This window comes from Schistocerca nitens, chromosome 3, assembly GCF_023898315.1.
Source record: "Schistocerca nitens isolate TAMUIC-IGC-003100 chromosome 3, iqSchNite1.1, whole genome shotgun sequence".
Classification (NCBI taxonomy): Eukaryota; Metazoa; Arthropoda; class Insecta; order Orthoptera; family Acrididae; genus Schistocerca; species Schistocerca nitens.
The window spans coordinates 176,267,998-176,282,532 of NC_064616.1; the positions used below are offsets into that span (position 1 = coordinate 176,267,998).

The following is a 14,535-nucleotide window of genomic DNA, read 5'->3' on the forward strand; positions in this document are numbered from 1 at the left end:
GAAAAAACTACAAAGAACGAAACTAGCTTGAAGGGGGAAACCAGCTGGCGCTACGGTTGGCCTGCTAGATGGAGCTGCCACAGGTCAAACGGATATCAACTGCGTTTTTTAAAGAAGCAACCCCCATTTTTTATTACATATTCGTGTATTACGTAAAGAAATAAGAATGTTTTAATTGGAACACTTTTTTCGCTTTGTGATAGATGGCACTGTAATAGTCACAAACATATGGCTCACAGTTTTAGACGAACAGTTGGTAACAGGTAGGTTTTTTAAATTAAAATACAGAACATAGGTACGTTTAAACATTTTATTTCGGTTGTTCCAATGTGATACATGTACCTTTGTGAACTTATCATTTTTGAGAACGCATGCTGTTACAGCGTGATTACCTGTAAATACCACATTAGTGCAATAAATGCTCAAAATTATGTCCGTCAACCTCAATGCATTTAGCAATACGTGTAACGACATTCCTCTCAACAGTGAGTAGTTCGCGTTCCTTAATGTTCGCACACGCATTGACAATGCACCTGACGCATGTTGACAGGTGTTTACAGCGGATCACGATAGCAAATATCCCTCAACTTTCCCCACAGAAAGAAATCTGGCGATGTCAGATCCGGTGAACGTGCGGGCCATGGTATGGTGCTACGACGACCAATCATCCTGTCATTAAATACGCTATTCAATACCGCTTCAACCACACGCGAGCTATGTCCCAGACATCCATCATGTTGGAAGTACATCGCCATTCTGTCGTGCAGTGAAACATCTTGTAGTAACATCGGTAGAACATTACGTAGGAAATCAGCATACATTGCACCATTTAGATGGCCATCGATAAAATGGGGGCCAATTATCCTTCCTCCCATAATGCCGCACCATACATTAACCCGCCAAGGTCGCTGATGTTCCACTTGTCGCAACCATCATGGATTTTGCTCTGCCCAATAGTGCATATTATACTGGTTTACGTTACCGCTGTTGGTAAAAGACGCTTCGTCGCAAAATAGAACGCTTGCAAAAAATCTGTAATTGTCCCGTAATTTCTCTTGTGCTCAGTGGCAGAACTGTACACGACGTTCGAAGTCGTCACCATGCAATTCCTGGTGCATAGAAATATGGTATGGGTGCAATGGATGTTGATGTACCATTCTCAACACCGACGTTTTTGAGATTCCCGATTCTCGCGCAGTTTGTCTGCTACTGATGTGCGGATTAGCCGCGACAGTAGCTAAGACACCTACTTGGGCGTCATCATTTGTTGCGAGTCGTGGTTGACATTTCACATGTGGTTGAACATTTCCTGTTTCCTTGAATAACGTAACTATCTGGCGAACGGTCCGGACACTTGGATGATGTCGTCCAGCGTACCGAGCAGCATACATAGCACACGCCCATTGGGCATTTTGATCACAATAGCCATACATCAGCACGATATCGACCTTTTCCGCAATTGGTAAACGGTCCATTGTAACATGGGTAATGTATCACGAAGCAAATACTATCTGCACTGGCGAAATGTTACGTGATACCACGTACTTGTACGTTTCTGACTATTTCAGCGCCATCTATCACAAAGCGAAAAAAAAGGTCCAACTAAAACATGCATATTTCTTTACATACCAAACGGATATGTAACAAAAAATTAGGGTTCCTATTTAAAAAAACGCAGTTGATATCCGTTTGACCTATGGCAGCGCCACCTAGCGGGCCAGCCATAGCGCCATCTGGTTTCTCCCTTCAAGCTAGACAAGTTTCGTTCTTTGTAGATTTTTCGTTTGATGCTTATTTCATGAGATATTTGGCCACGTCACTATCAATGGACCACCCTGTATATAAGATTTGTTAAAATAACTGTCATCTCACAGCCATATACAACTTGTAAAAAATATTATTTTGCAGTTCCTAGAAACCGAGAAACGCCATCCTTTGTTATGAAGTAGACGAGTTACACAAAAGTTTATCACAAAAGTTTGTAATCGTTGCGAGGAAATGAGAATAAAATGTGCAATTGTAACATGAAGTCGACATGTTACTGCGTGAAATTAGTTTTTTGAAGCTAGTATCACATGTTATTTGTTGGAATCATATCTACAAAAGGAAACCGAGTAGAAATTTAGAATAGCTGTCATGCCATCTGCCTGCGCTGAAATCTTAAATGTAATCTCGGCCTGGCTTGCACACTGACTTTACAAATTAAGACATTGTCAGCTTGACGACTCTGGCCTAACCAGTCTCGCAAAGTATGCAGTTAACTTCTGTGTAGTTTGAAAGGTAGGAGACGAGGTACTGGTGGAACTTGGGCTGTGAGGTAGGTCGTAAGTCGTGCCTGAATAGCTCAATTGGAAGATTAAGAAAGGCAAAGGTCCTAGTTTCAAGTACCAGTAGGCACACAGTTTTAATCTGCCAGGAAGTTCTCGAGTGTTGTTTCACTTCTCAGCAATGTATCATACAAAATTGGTCAGGAACTTCTGTTACAAAGTTTGCATCGGTCATTAATAAACATTTATCATTGGTGGATCCTTAATTACGTTACTGTATTCCGACCTTTTGCATCACGGATGGTACCTCATCACCTCTTTTTCACAGTCCGGCACTGGGCTAAGCGAATTGACGTCGTGTTGACGTCTTGTCTGGTGTAAGCCTTCACCATTTGACGTTGACGTAGCATGACGGTCCGTTATTTCTGTCGACGTATAGTATTGTCAAATGGCTCTGAGCACTATGGGACTTAACATCTATGGTCATCAGTCCCCTAGAACTTAGAACTAATTAAACCTAACTAACCTAAGGACAGCACACAACACCCAGCCATCACGAGGCAGAGAAAATCCCTGACCCCGCCGGGAATCGAACCCGGGCGTGGGAAGCGAGAACGCTACCGCACGACCACGAGATGTGGGCGTCGTATAGTGTTAATTAGCTTTAATTCACCTCGTCATCTCTGTAGTTAACTTCGATGTTTCTTAACCCATCAGAGCCGGAATTAATTTTTTCGTGATTTTTTTTTAAAAAAATTGCGTTATTATGTCTGTAAAAGGCATAAATTACACAACATAGTTGTTTCGACGAAAGTCATTACCGCCATTAGCGAGATATTTGATGTTGCCAATTGGCAATGCTAGGCACTTTTACTACCTAAATTTATATGGATTACAACTTCAACTAAAATAAGTAGGTTGTTGAAATTTCTTATTACATATACAAGTTTAGTGCAAATTTATTATTCAGTCTTCATCATACAATTGATACTTTATAACACAGTACAATTAATAATCAAAAATCAAACCTTGAACTCAGCATTATTTACATGAAATGAAATAAAACAGTCAATACACAATCCCACATTACACTTTGAACACATTGTTCTCACAATATGTCTATAGTCCTTGTGTGCACATCTTTTCTTCTTCTTTCCTTCTGTTTGCTGGACACTGTGGTCAGTCTTATCAAACCCAATTGAATCTGATATGCAGCTGTTGAAACATGCCCTTGATGCAGATGGTCTCCTGGGTCCTTTTGGTAAAGCTTGGTGGCTTTGCGAGTACACTGTTGCTACTTCTCTCTTGAAATCAAGCTGAGAAATACAGGGTGATTCAAAAAGAATACCACAACTTTAAAAATGTGTATTTAATGAAAGAAACATAATATAACCTTCTGTTATACATCATTACAAAGAGTATTTAAAAAGGTTTTTTTTCACTCAAAAACAAGTTCAGAGATGTTCAATATGGCCCCCTCCAGACACTCGAGCAATATCAACCCGATACTCCAACTCGTTCCACACTCTCTGTAGCATATCAGGCGTAACAGTTTGGATAGCTGCTGTTATTTCTCGTTTCAAATCATCAATGGTGGCTGGGAGAGGTGGCCGAAACACCATATCCTTAACATACCCCCATAAGAAAAAATCGCAGGGGGTAAGATCAGGGCTTCTTGGAGGCCAGTCATGATGTGCTCTGTCACGGGCTGCCTGGCGGCCGATCCATCGCCTTGGGTAGTTGACGTTCAGGTAGTTACGGACAGATAAGTGCCAATGTGGTGGCGCTCCATCCTGCTGAAATATGAATTGTTGTGCTTCTTGTTCGAGCTGAGGGAACAGCCAATTCTCTAACATCTCCAGATACTGTAGTCCAGTTACAGTAGCACCTTCGAAGAAAAAGGGACCAAAAACTTTATTCGCTGAAATGGCACAGAAAACGTTCACCTTAGGCGAGTCATGTTCATACTGAGTTGTTTCCCGCGGATTCTCAGTGCCCCATATACAGACATTGTGACGGTTGACTTTCCCGTTAGTGTGGAAAGTTGCTTCATCACTAAACACAATCTTTGAAACGAAAGATTCATCTGTTTCCATTTGAGCAAGGATAAAATCACAGAAATCGATTCTTTTAATCTTATCAGCTGCAGACAGTGCTTGAACCAATTTCAGACGATAAGGTTTCATAACTAACCTTTTTCGTAGGACTCTCCATACAATTGATTGTGGAATTTGCAGCTCTCTGCTAGCTCTGCGAGTCGATTTTCCTGGGCTGCAAACAAATGCTTGCTGGATGCGTGCTACATTTTCATCACTCGTTCTCGGCCATCCAGAACTTTTCCCTTTGCACAAACACCCATTCTCTGTAAACTGTTTATACCAACGTTTAATACACCACCTATCAGGAGGTTTAACACCATACTTCGTTCGAAATGCACGCTGAACAACTGTCGTCGATTCACTTCTGCCGTACTCAATAACACAAAAAGCTTTCTGTTGAGCAGTCGCCATCTTAGCATCAACTGACGCTGACGCCTAGTCAACAGCGCCTCAAGCGAACAAATGTACAACTAAATGAAACTTTATAGCTCCCTAATTCGCCGACAGATAGTGCTTAGCTCTGCCTTTTGTCGTTGCAGAGTTTTAAATTCCTAAAGTTGTGGTATTCTTTTTGAATCACCCTGTAGTTTGGTTTCTTGCTTTATTATACAGAATCCAACTGTTTTGTATGGCAGCATCGAACATTCATGTAAAGAGACACCATTACCATTTCTTGCTTCTTATTGCAATGCGATAGCATGCTAGATTCTGATCTATCTGATCAGTACCTCCCATATACAGTATGTATTATAGTTGGCTACCAGTTTTGGTCTGGGAATCATTATATTTCGCTTTTTTAGTTGCGAGAATATCTTGACTTGGCCAACTTCTTGTGCCCCACATGAAGAAGAGATCATTGTGACAACTGAGTTGTCCAGCCACCGCACATACAATAATCCATCATTCTTTTCTATTGCCCGCCAACATGTTCATTTCCCGAATTTTCATCTGTGTCTACATTCAGATCTGGGGGCTCAACAAGCACAGCACCTTCAATATCGTCATTATAAAGAATCTCCAGCGCCTCAGCAAGCGAGAAACCTCTTCTAAAACAAAAAAGAGAAAATTCGTCCTTTTACTGAGTACAAGCGCCTAGCGTTGCCATATGGCAACACCGAAGTTCAAAAGGCCTAAATGAATGTAATTTATTTCACAGCAAGCAGTGACCTCCAAAGAATATACATTTGAGTATTTAAAGCACAGCCATACTAAAAAACCAAATTATATATCGTAAGTTATTGTGTAATACATACTTACTGTAACTTATACTCCATTTTTCTTCGTCATTCAGCAAACAACGACTTCCAACACTGCTTACGCCGCAGAATTTAAATGTATTGTTAAAACTGTTGGATTGTAGTGATCTTTACAGCCTTGCGGAACGGAATCCAGTGCGGCCAACACTCTCGCTTCGTTGAGGTCGTGGAATCGACGATTTTTAAAAGGTGTTAAAAACGTTGCCATATGGCAACGCACGCCGCTAATGGGTTAAGATGGACTGTACCTCATAACCTCATTTTCGCCATTCAGTAATAAGTGACGCTACGTAATGTTTACGTTACGTCTACCATTTGATGGTTATGTTCCCTCCAGTTGCATTGACGTCCAGTTCGAATCGATCTTAATGGTAGCGTCTTTGACGTCGATTCTTGTTCGAGACTAGAACATCCTTGGTTTATACGTAGGAGGTTAAAATTAACATCCTTGGTTTATTATCACATGGTAATATCACTACACTCGGGTAGCGGGGTAGTAAAGTCACTGATGTTTCAGGCGATTCTGACAGTCAGAGAAGTGGAAGCGGTGTTGTAGAGAACGTCAATTCAGAAAGAGCTTGCGTCGATAGACAATACTGATGAAGCAATAGCAGCTTAGTTGTATTTTTCTTGTTTCAATGACGAATACATTGAAGACTAAGGAAAAACTAGATGTAAGAAGACGTCTCGTCGACAGAGTTTGTGCCTTACGCATTTATATAAAACAAGGAAATACGTTGCATCATCGCTATTCAACATGAAGTGCATAAGGATACACAACGGAATGAGCGTGCAAAGTAGTGCTACTTGAAAATAGTACAAACTAATTGTCTGATATGCTACGCAGTAAAGTCCTGGATTGTTCTACGGGTTCTTGTGTTCGATATTTTTCGACAGACTTACTACGCTTCTAGAGATACAGACTTACTACGCTTCTAGAGATCAATATTGTACGGACTCGTCGTGCTGTGCTGTAGAAATTTGAAGTGTTGTTGTGCGTGTTTGTGTGTTTAAACAGCTGTCTCTCGAGAAATACGTTGATTTGGACAACTTCATACAGTACGAAATCCCTTGGGCATCGCAGCAATTCCTTGTTACCATCGACGACCTGTGAAAATGAATGCAATAATTCGGAGTGTTACCGCTTTTGGTGGAAGAGAGAACATGGTGAAAGATTCTTTGATGAGCCACTTATCAGAAAGTGTGAAAGATATACAGCTTCAACACACTGAGCCTCAAGATGCTGCAAAAATTGTCAGTAACAATGACACAACGAACTCACTGTGCACTGTACTAGAAGCTATATTCATTCACGGCTTGAAAGATACGTTCTTAAATAGAGTAAGCCAGGCAATCGGTGCAGATCCTGACCAAAGACCTGAGCCAACGTTTTGGGGACCATTATTGGTTTTTTCTCATCGCGAAATAATCGATCAGGTTAGACATTTGACTATTATCTATTTGTTAAGTGCATATATACATTGGAAATCTCGTATAACAACTAACAACTTACACGGTATAAATTTGTCATTTATCTCTTAGAACAGTAAATAGGACTATCTGTTATATTGTCACTGGTGTGCATGAACTGACGAGGGATATGCATTTGGGTAGACCTGATAAACTTCTGGACATAGCTCGGAATAAGTTAGTATCAATGACGTTTTTTCATTTGACATGTTCTAGTAGCTCATGTGCTAATACTTTCTCCAGCACTCCTTTTAAGTTCACATAACTTATCAAGAGAATAATCGAATTTGGTAAAGTCAGTGTTGTTGATTGTTGAAACTTGAATGTAGGCTGTACACTCTTACTTTCCTCTCAAGTTCATCAATGAAAGGGAAGAAGGAAGATATGACTCGTGTTCATTGTACACTATTGAGTGTTTCTGCGTCTTTTTTACAGGGAATTGTCGACAGTTATACTGGTAATCCTATATTTCATGTACTGTGTTTATAATACTGGTACCCCTTTATTTCCCCATGTTTGTATGTTGTCTGTTCCCTGAAAGTTACGTGTATACCAAAATACTGCAACCATTGCCAAGTGAAAATAGACTGTACAGAAACCATTTCTGTGATGCCATACACACTGTTAAGCAACAGTCACGTAAGTAGCAATTTAAAATAATATAAGATATTTGTATTACGTGTTTCTTTTTTTTCCCCTCCTAAGTGAGTCATAAGGTTTTTAAATCAGTTTGGGTCTGCTGTTTCCCCAAATTACACTATAGGAAATACTGCAACCATCCACTGGTCTTTTTGAAAATAATTTATTGTACCATTAAGAGTTTCGGGCCAGTGCCCTTTGTAAAATGGTAGTGTTGACTTCTTTGTAAGTTTTACATTTGTCTTCCTGAAAAGACCTTCACATATTTTAAGGCAGAGGTTTGATTTTCTTTTACAATTCATGATGACCAATGAACTGAACTACTGTAAATACAGTTATATGTATTTCAGTTCATTCAAACCTCATGGAATTGCTAGAACGACATGCATCTCTGCTTTCGAATTTGTATCAGGGGTTTTGTTGAACCAAAAACACCACAACATAGCAGACAAATAATCTGCCATGCAGCCTTTCAAGAAAAATTGACCTTGCATCTGCATATTAAGTGGTCAGAAAACTTCAAAGCAGATTTTCTTGAGAATTTTTTAGAGTTGCATCAGATTATTCTGGGCAATTAATATTTGCATGTTGAACTTCGTATAACGTAAATATAAAAAAATTATAAAAGTCAGATTGCTGCTGTGTCTTACACATCAGCATATACAGCTACATAGCAATGGTCCCAAATTTAAAGTTCATAAAACACTAAATTAAAAACATAAGACAGGAACACAGTATCTCCTGAACCTCATTAAATCAAACTACTCTGTGCATTGTCGGAGTCAGTGTGGCAGTTAGCTTAAGCCCTGGATTAGATTTTGTATTTGTTTCACACGAAGTACCACTTCGTGCTTTTAATGTATACCATATGACCTCTTTGCTAGCATACAATTTGTGAGAATTGCTTCCATGGAAAAGTGAGCAACAGTTTGGTACTCGGATACCTCTGAAACAGTGAAGTACCTGTATGACCTGATACAGTGGATGGCACACAGTGGTTCACCATCCTCAGCACAGAGGCTAGGTATATGGCTAGTCCTATAGGCACATGGGTCCAGCCAAATACCCTCTTGGTTGATAGCACTGAATGTCTATGGCTAATTATGTCTTGTTGATCCATAAACTGTGCATCAATAATCTAGCCAGGGTCTAAATTTGTGATAAAGGCACTTCAATATGTTCAATGTCTTGAGGAACCTAGCCTTTTTTTACTGTTATATTTTGCTTGTCCTCTCCCTAAAACCCCCAATTGCCCTCGGATGTCCCATTACTTTGATTGTATTTTTGGTGGGAGATGTTCTTGTCTTATTTATACGTATTTTTGTGTTTGTTGCCGTGTATATATGGTGATATCATAGGCACCATATTGGAGACGCTTAGAATAGCCATTTCCTCCATATTGATGACGTCATGGGTCAAAGCAGACGGGTCGGATTGGACACTTCCGTATTCCCAATAATTAGCATAACAGTAGAGTTTTTGTGAAGATAATGCATTTTTATAACAAATGCACAACATGTACGCAGTCATTCTTCAACAATACCTGTAGACGAGGAACAATGTTATGAACAACGTTGTACAGCATATCAGTAGGTATGGTGAAAAATTACCGTCGGATGTTGTCTTTCAACATCCCTATGGATGATTGCAGTAGACTAGGGCAATCGTGTAACCTCACAACCAATAATCTCATGAGTTGAGGCCTGAGAATCTGGGAGACCAAGCATGACTGGAGGGATGCCGCAGCACATTATCCTCACCACATGATGTGGACAAGAGGTCTTTCACACTTGTAGCAATGTGGGGTGGAGTGCCACCCTGCATAAGTAACACCTCCCAGCAGGTGTTCGTCAGGCTAGGGATGATTGGATTCTGTAACATATCAGTGTACCTCGCACACAGCACGCTGGCAGTTTGAAAAGCAGCACCTTGCATTTCCTCAAAGAAAAGGGTCCAGTCACAATTGATGTGAAAAATTCATAACACTGTAACTTTCTCATCATGCAGTTGGGTTTCCACGACAGTTCTAAGATTTTCAGTAGCCCAAATTCTGCAGTTGTGGGTGCTGATAGACCCTCGGAGTGTGAAATGGACTTCGCAGGTCCACAACACATTTGACAACCAGTCATCATCTTCCCAGATTTCTTTTAAATTCCCCCACTGCAAATACTTTCTGCATCACAAGACCAGTGGCTAACAGTTCATGACACTGTTTTTTTTTCTACAGATAGCATAGGAGGGAATGCCTTGGTGCTCTCCAAAGAGTAGTGCATGGGATGCCGGTTCGATGTGCAAACAGGTGTCACTATGCAGAGATGACCCCACTAAAGTCTCAATTTCTTCCTGAACTGCCCAAGCAGCAGTAACACTTGCATGATTGTAGACTTCCCTGGTGTATACAGTTGATGAAAAGCTCTCAGGTTTCCAGATGGGTGGCAGTGTTATGACATTGCAGCAAGTGATGTACTCATCTTCTGGGGAAGTGTCAACATTGTGTGGATGCTGTCCTACATATATCTGCTATGTGCCCCCGTCCACCTGGCCCTGGGAGGCTGGGTACAGAGAGGGTGACAGGCACAGTGTGGGGGAGGGGGTGAAATCACCACCATTGTCCTCACGAGACAGGACCAGAATGCTCTGACCCCCACCATAGCAACTTCACCACCCCACCCCCCCTCTGCCTGCCAGCCATTCTGCACCCAGCCTCCTGGAGTAAGGTGGAGGGGGGGGTGGGGGGGCACACCACAGATTTAAGTAGGACAGCATCCACAAAATATTCACCAGAAGACTATATGTACGTCACTTGTCGAAATGTTGTAGTTTTATAATACTGCCACCTGAATGGATACCCGAGAGCTTTTCATCGGCATTAGCATGTGTGTTGGTTGCCCAATATGGGGCTGATTGTCCAAACAACCAAACCTGTGGCTTCAAATTTTGTGATTTTCTACACAGCAACTGCACCATTAACCATTCAAATACCCTTCTTATGGCAATAGGATCATAAAGCTGCAGTTGTGGATTCTCCAGTCTGATTATAAAGCTTCACTAACGGTGCCATTTCTTGTAAAGTCAACATGTGACAATTTTTTATTTTTTTTATTTACTTTTTCCATCTGACCCCCTCTCAGTATAGCTCATTTTATATAAGATTCTCATGCAGTGTCACTTGTTTTGCTGTCCAGTGCCATCTGTTGGCCAACTTTTTGCACTTGTTTTTTGATTTCAATAAAGCCCCATGTAATTTCAGGCATAGGTGTCAGTTTTTACATCTCTACGTACATTGTTTTGTCGGTTAGTGCATTTTCAAAATGTTAATGGACTACATATAAAATATGTACATATTAAATGTTACTTGCACAGGAAAGTCGATTTTATAGCTGCCTCCAGCTATATGATGGTGGATTGATACCTCCTGAATATATAGGAGGGGATCAGGAGCTTTCTGGCCTCTAGGATCCAGATCAAGCAACAGTAAACCATATGCTCAAAGGTATTTGCTACAAAGCACTTTCAATAAGTACTGACACATGTTCGGTCCTCCCCTGGTTTGAGGTGGTGGACTGCAGTTGCTTCTCTCCCCAGTTTGGAAACTTGGCCTGACTGCACATTTTATTTTTTAGGTTTTTTCTTGCAGTTTTCTCCTAGTTGCAACAGCAGACTGTACATGATTTGGTCTTGACTGGGTGTAGTACCAGGAGATTCTGATGGTGATTAAGTGTAGGTGTGGCATTTGGGGACCCTCGCCTTCATTGCAGCTGCTCTAAGTTTCCTACTGTGCTTCCTGGGAATTTTTCTGATGGTACTTGTGCTGAAGTGATGGAACGGTTGAGTGCGTCCAGGAAATCTTGGCACATACTCTTCTTGATCTCATTAAAAATACAGTGGCATTTAGCCCTCGCCACCCAAAAAGCTGAGTGTTTCTCAGTAGATAGTCAGCATCTGAACTTTCACTTTCCCACCAGCCTGATCCTGATTGCGGAGCAGCACTCTTCATTCCAGCAGGACAGCAATAGTCTTCATGGATGGCTTGAAGGTGTTGGAATAGATGAGTCAGTGGGTTCATGGGTCACTGTTATAATGTGATCCACCCATTCCTGAATGCTGTCTCGACATTTAAAGTAAGCTAACAGTAAAGCATCTAGTTAGCCTTTCCAAGCATCCACTTTGGCAGCTTTCTTTCAGGCACTTCTTGGTGTGTCCTACATATGCAGATGGGGAATTGGTCATGGCAGTGCAAATTGCAAACTGCTTGACACTGAGCAGTGTCTGAAGGGCAGGACTGCGCATTGATATCTACAGCAGAGAATGGCCATATAGTGGTACTGAAGTGTATGCTCTGTCTCGGTCCAGGAGGAGTAATACTTCTAAATACATGACATTCTCAAAAGCTGGAACCTGGCACCAGACGGTGGTCGACCCCCGTGTACAAACATCCTCACAGAGGAGGAATGGTTGAGAAGTTTGTAAATTACAAGAACCTCTTTAGATAAATCTTGATTAGGAAGCAGGTACAGAAAGCATAGTGTCATTCCATTGGGCACACTCATACTATTGGAGCAACTGGTGGTGGCGGTGGTGGTTTGTGGGTGCACATCAGCTATGGCAGGAACTGATTGTAACCTTAAGTTAACTGTTATTGCTCCTTCATGTGTGTCATGAACCCATTCATGTTCCATTGCACTATGGGATCTGTTTTGTCAGTTTTGCTACAGAAATTAGATGGATTGTAGTTTAGGGTTAAAAAGAGGGACTGGTTGGTTCACTCTGACAGACTATGTATTCCATTATTTTCATGGACATGTCCTCTTCAGATTCACCATTCAGAAGAAAATGGTGTTGTCTGGCAAATTGTGCTTCTGTTTATTTGTATGGGGTTTTCCTTTTGGTGGCAATATTGGCGGGGATGTGTGCTTTGTCATGATGCTTACTGTGCTTTGTAACACTATTCCATCAAACTATAGAGTTTAAAGACTGGATTAATTGAAAATAAAGAAAAATTATGGTGGTTTTAATACCTCAGGTGTCCATCAACCCTTCCTCCTCCACTTGAGTACAACTTGCAAAACGTTCATACAGCTGTGTTAAACTGTCAGAAAAGTGCTACATTCAGATGTTATTAAACTTTCGTGTCACATCGGGTTGAATGTTATGTCATCAAAGCATTGACCCTTATGTGAATTTTTGTACTAGAATTGCCTGCATTTTGGATTTCAGTCAAGTCATGAGAAGCAGCCCTATGTCATAGGTCTTTTTTGGGAGTCAAGGTGTACAGGACTAACTTTGCACACACTATGGTCACACAGACATCACTTTTATCACCAGGAATAAAATCAGTTTCTTAACTCTTTGGCAAATGGTATATGTCTAAATGGAGCTTACCCTTTGTTCCCCTTCTGTACTCTGTGGCTGCTCTGCTTTTTACTGGAGTGAATGTAATGGTTTGTATGCAATGTCAACTTTGGCAACTGGCTTCTCAACCATTTGTAAATGCAGGTTGCTGCATTGATTTGTATAGTATTTGCAGCTCAATGTAAGGTACTTGTTTGGTGGTGTATTTCTTGCCCCTTCTTTTCTGCCGGAGATATTTTGCAGTTTTGAGTCTGTGCAGCAAATTCACTGGGAAAGTCAATTTAAAATTGGCAAAGTGAGTAGGCCTATGTGACACCTGCTTTTTGAGCTGCCTTGTCTTATCTACCACAACTTGCCTCCCATTTATATGCAAATGACCATATCACTGTCACATTTACATTGTGGAGGACTTTGGTATGTATGGCCACACTTTTAAATGGAGGAAGCCTTCCTTACTGTATTCTGTCCGTAAAAGTCAGAAGTTGGAATAGGCAGCAGTCTTCCCAATTTAACTTTGCCATGGAAGCAATTCACACAATTTGTCTGCTAGCAAAGTCATGTGGTATACATTAAAAGGATCACATAGTGGTACTTGGTGTGGAACAAATGCAAAACCTAACCAGGGACGAAACTGATGGCCATGTTGGCTCCTGAAAATGCACAGAGCATTTAATGAGGTTCAGGAGATACTGTGCTTCTGCCTATGTTTTTAATACAGTGTTTAATGAAATTTAAATTGTGGACCACTGTTATATAGCTGTGCTTGCCAATTTGTCTAACAAGTGAACACACAGTGATCTGACTTTTGTAATTTTTTTTAAATATTTGTGAAGTTCAGAACACAAATATTAATTGCCCAAAATAATTTGATGCAAATCTAAAAAATTCTTGAGGAAATCTAGTTTGAAGTTTGCTGAACGTTGTTACTTTGCTTAAGCAATGTCGATTTTTCTCGACAGGCCGTGTGGTAAATTGCTTGCTTGCCATGTAGGGTTTTAGGTTGACAAAACCGCAGGTACAAATTTTGAAGCAGACATTCTTGTTCTTCTAGTAATTCCTTGAGCTCTAAAATACATAACAACTGAATAAAATCAGTAGCATTCCAGACAGGCAATTGCTGGTATAAGTTTCATTTTACACATTGTTTTTTCACCCTCACCCCCCCCCCCCCCTCCCATTTCTGGTTCAGTTTGGATAGCTACAGCATTCAAATATAAAGTTCATCAAATCTATGCTAATTAACAAATACCTAATTGATACGTTTATGAAAAATGCATGTTGTCTTATTTCTAATTACATATCTCACACGAAAAATCCAGGTTTCATTGCAAATGTACATTCTTAATTGTTAATATTTTATAAAAGATGGTTTAAGTTTTAAAAAATTAAAAATTTAATTCTTTTTCATCCTTCATGATTCAGGGAAATGTCCAAAAGTTTGCCAGGGCTGAG

The 14,535-nt window shown here is 40.6% G+C and overlaps 1 protein-coding gene across 2 annotated transcripts in view; it reads left to right on the forward strand.

Annotated features, from left to right (window-relative positions):
* The first annotated feature begins 6,086 nt into the window (after positions 1-6,086).
* Positions 6,087-14,535, forward strand: part of LOC126248114 (run domain Beclin-1-interacting and cysteine-rich domain-containing protein) — a 155,579-nt gene continuing 147,130 nt past the window's right edge. For both annotated transcript variants that reach the window (XM_049948790.1, XM_049948791.1), the window contains exon 1: positions 6,087-7,059. In XM_049948790.1, coding sequence (XP_049804747.1) covers positions 6,739-7,059 — 321 coding nt within the window. In that variant the 5' untranslated portion in view covers positions 6,087-6,738. The remainder of the gene's footprint in view (positions 7,060-14,535) is intronic.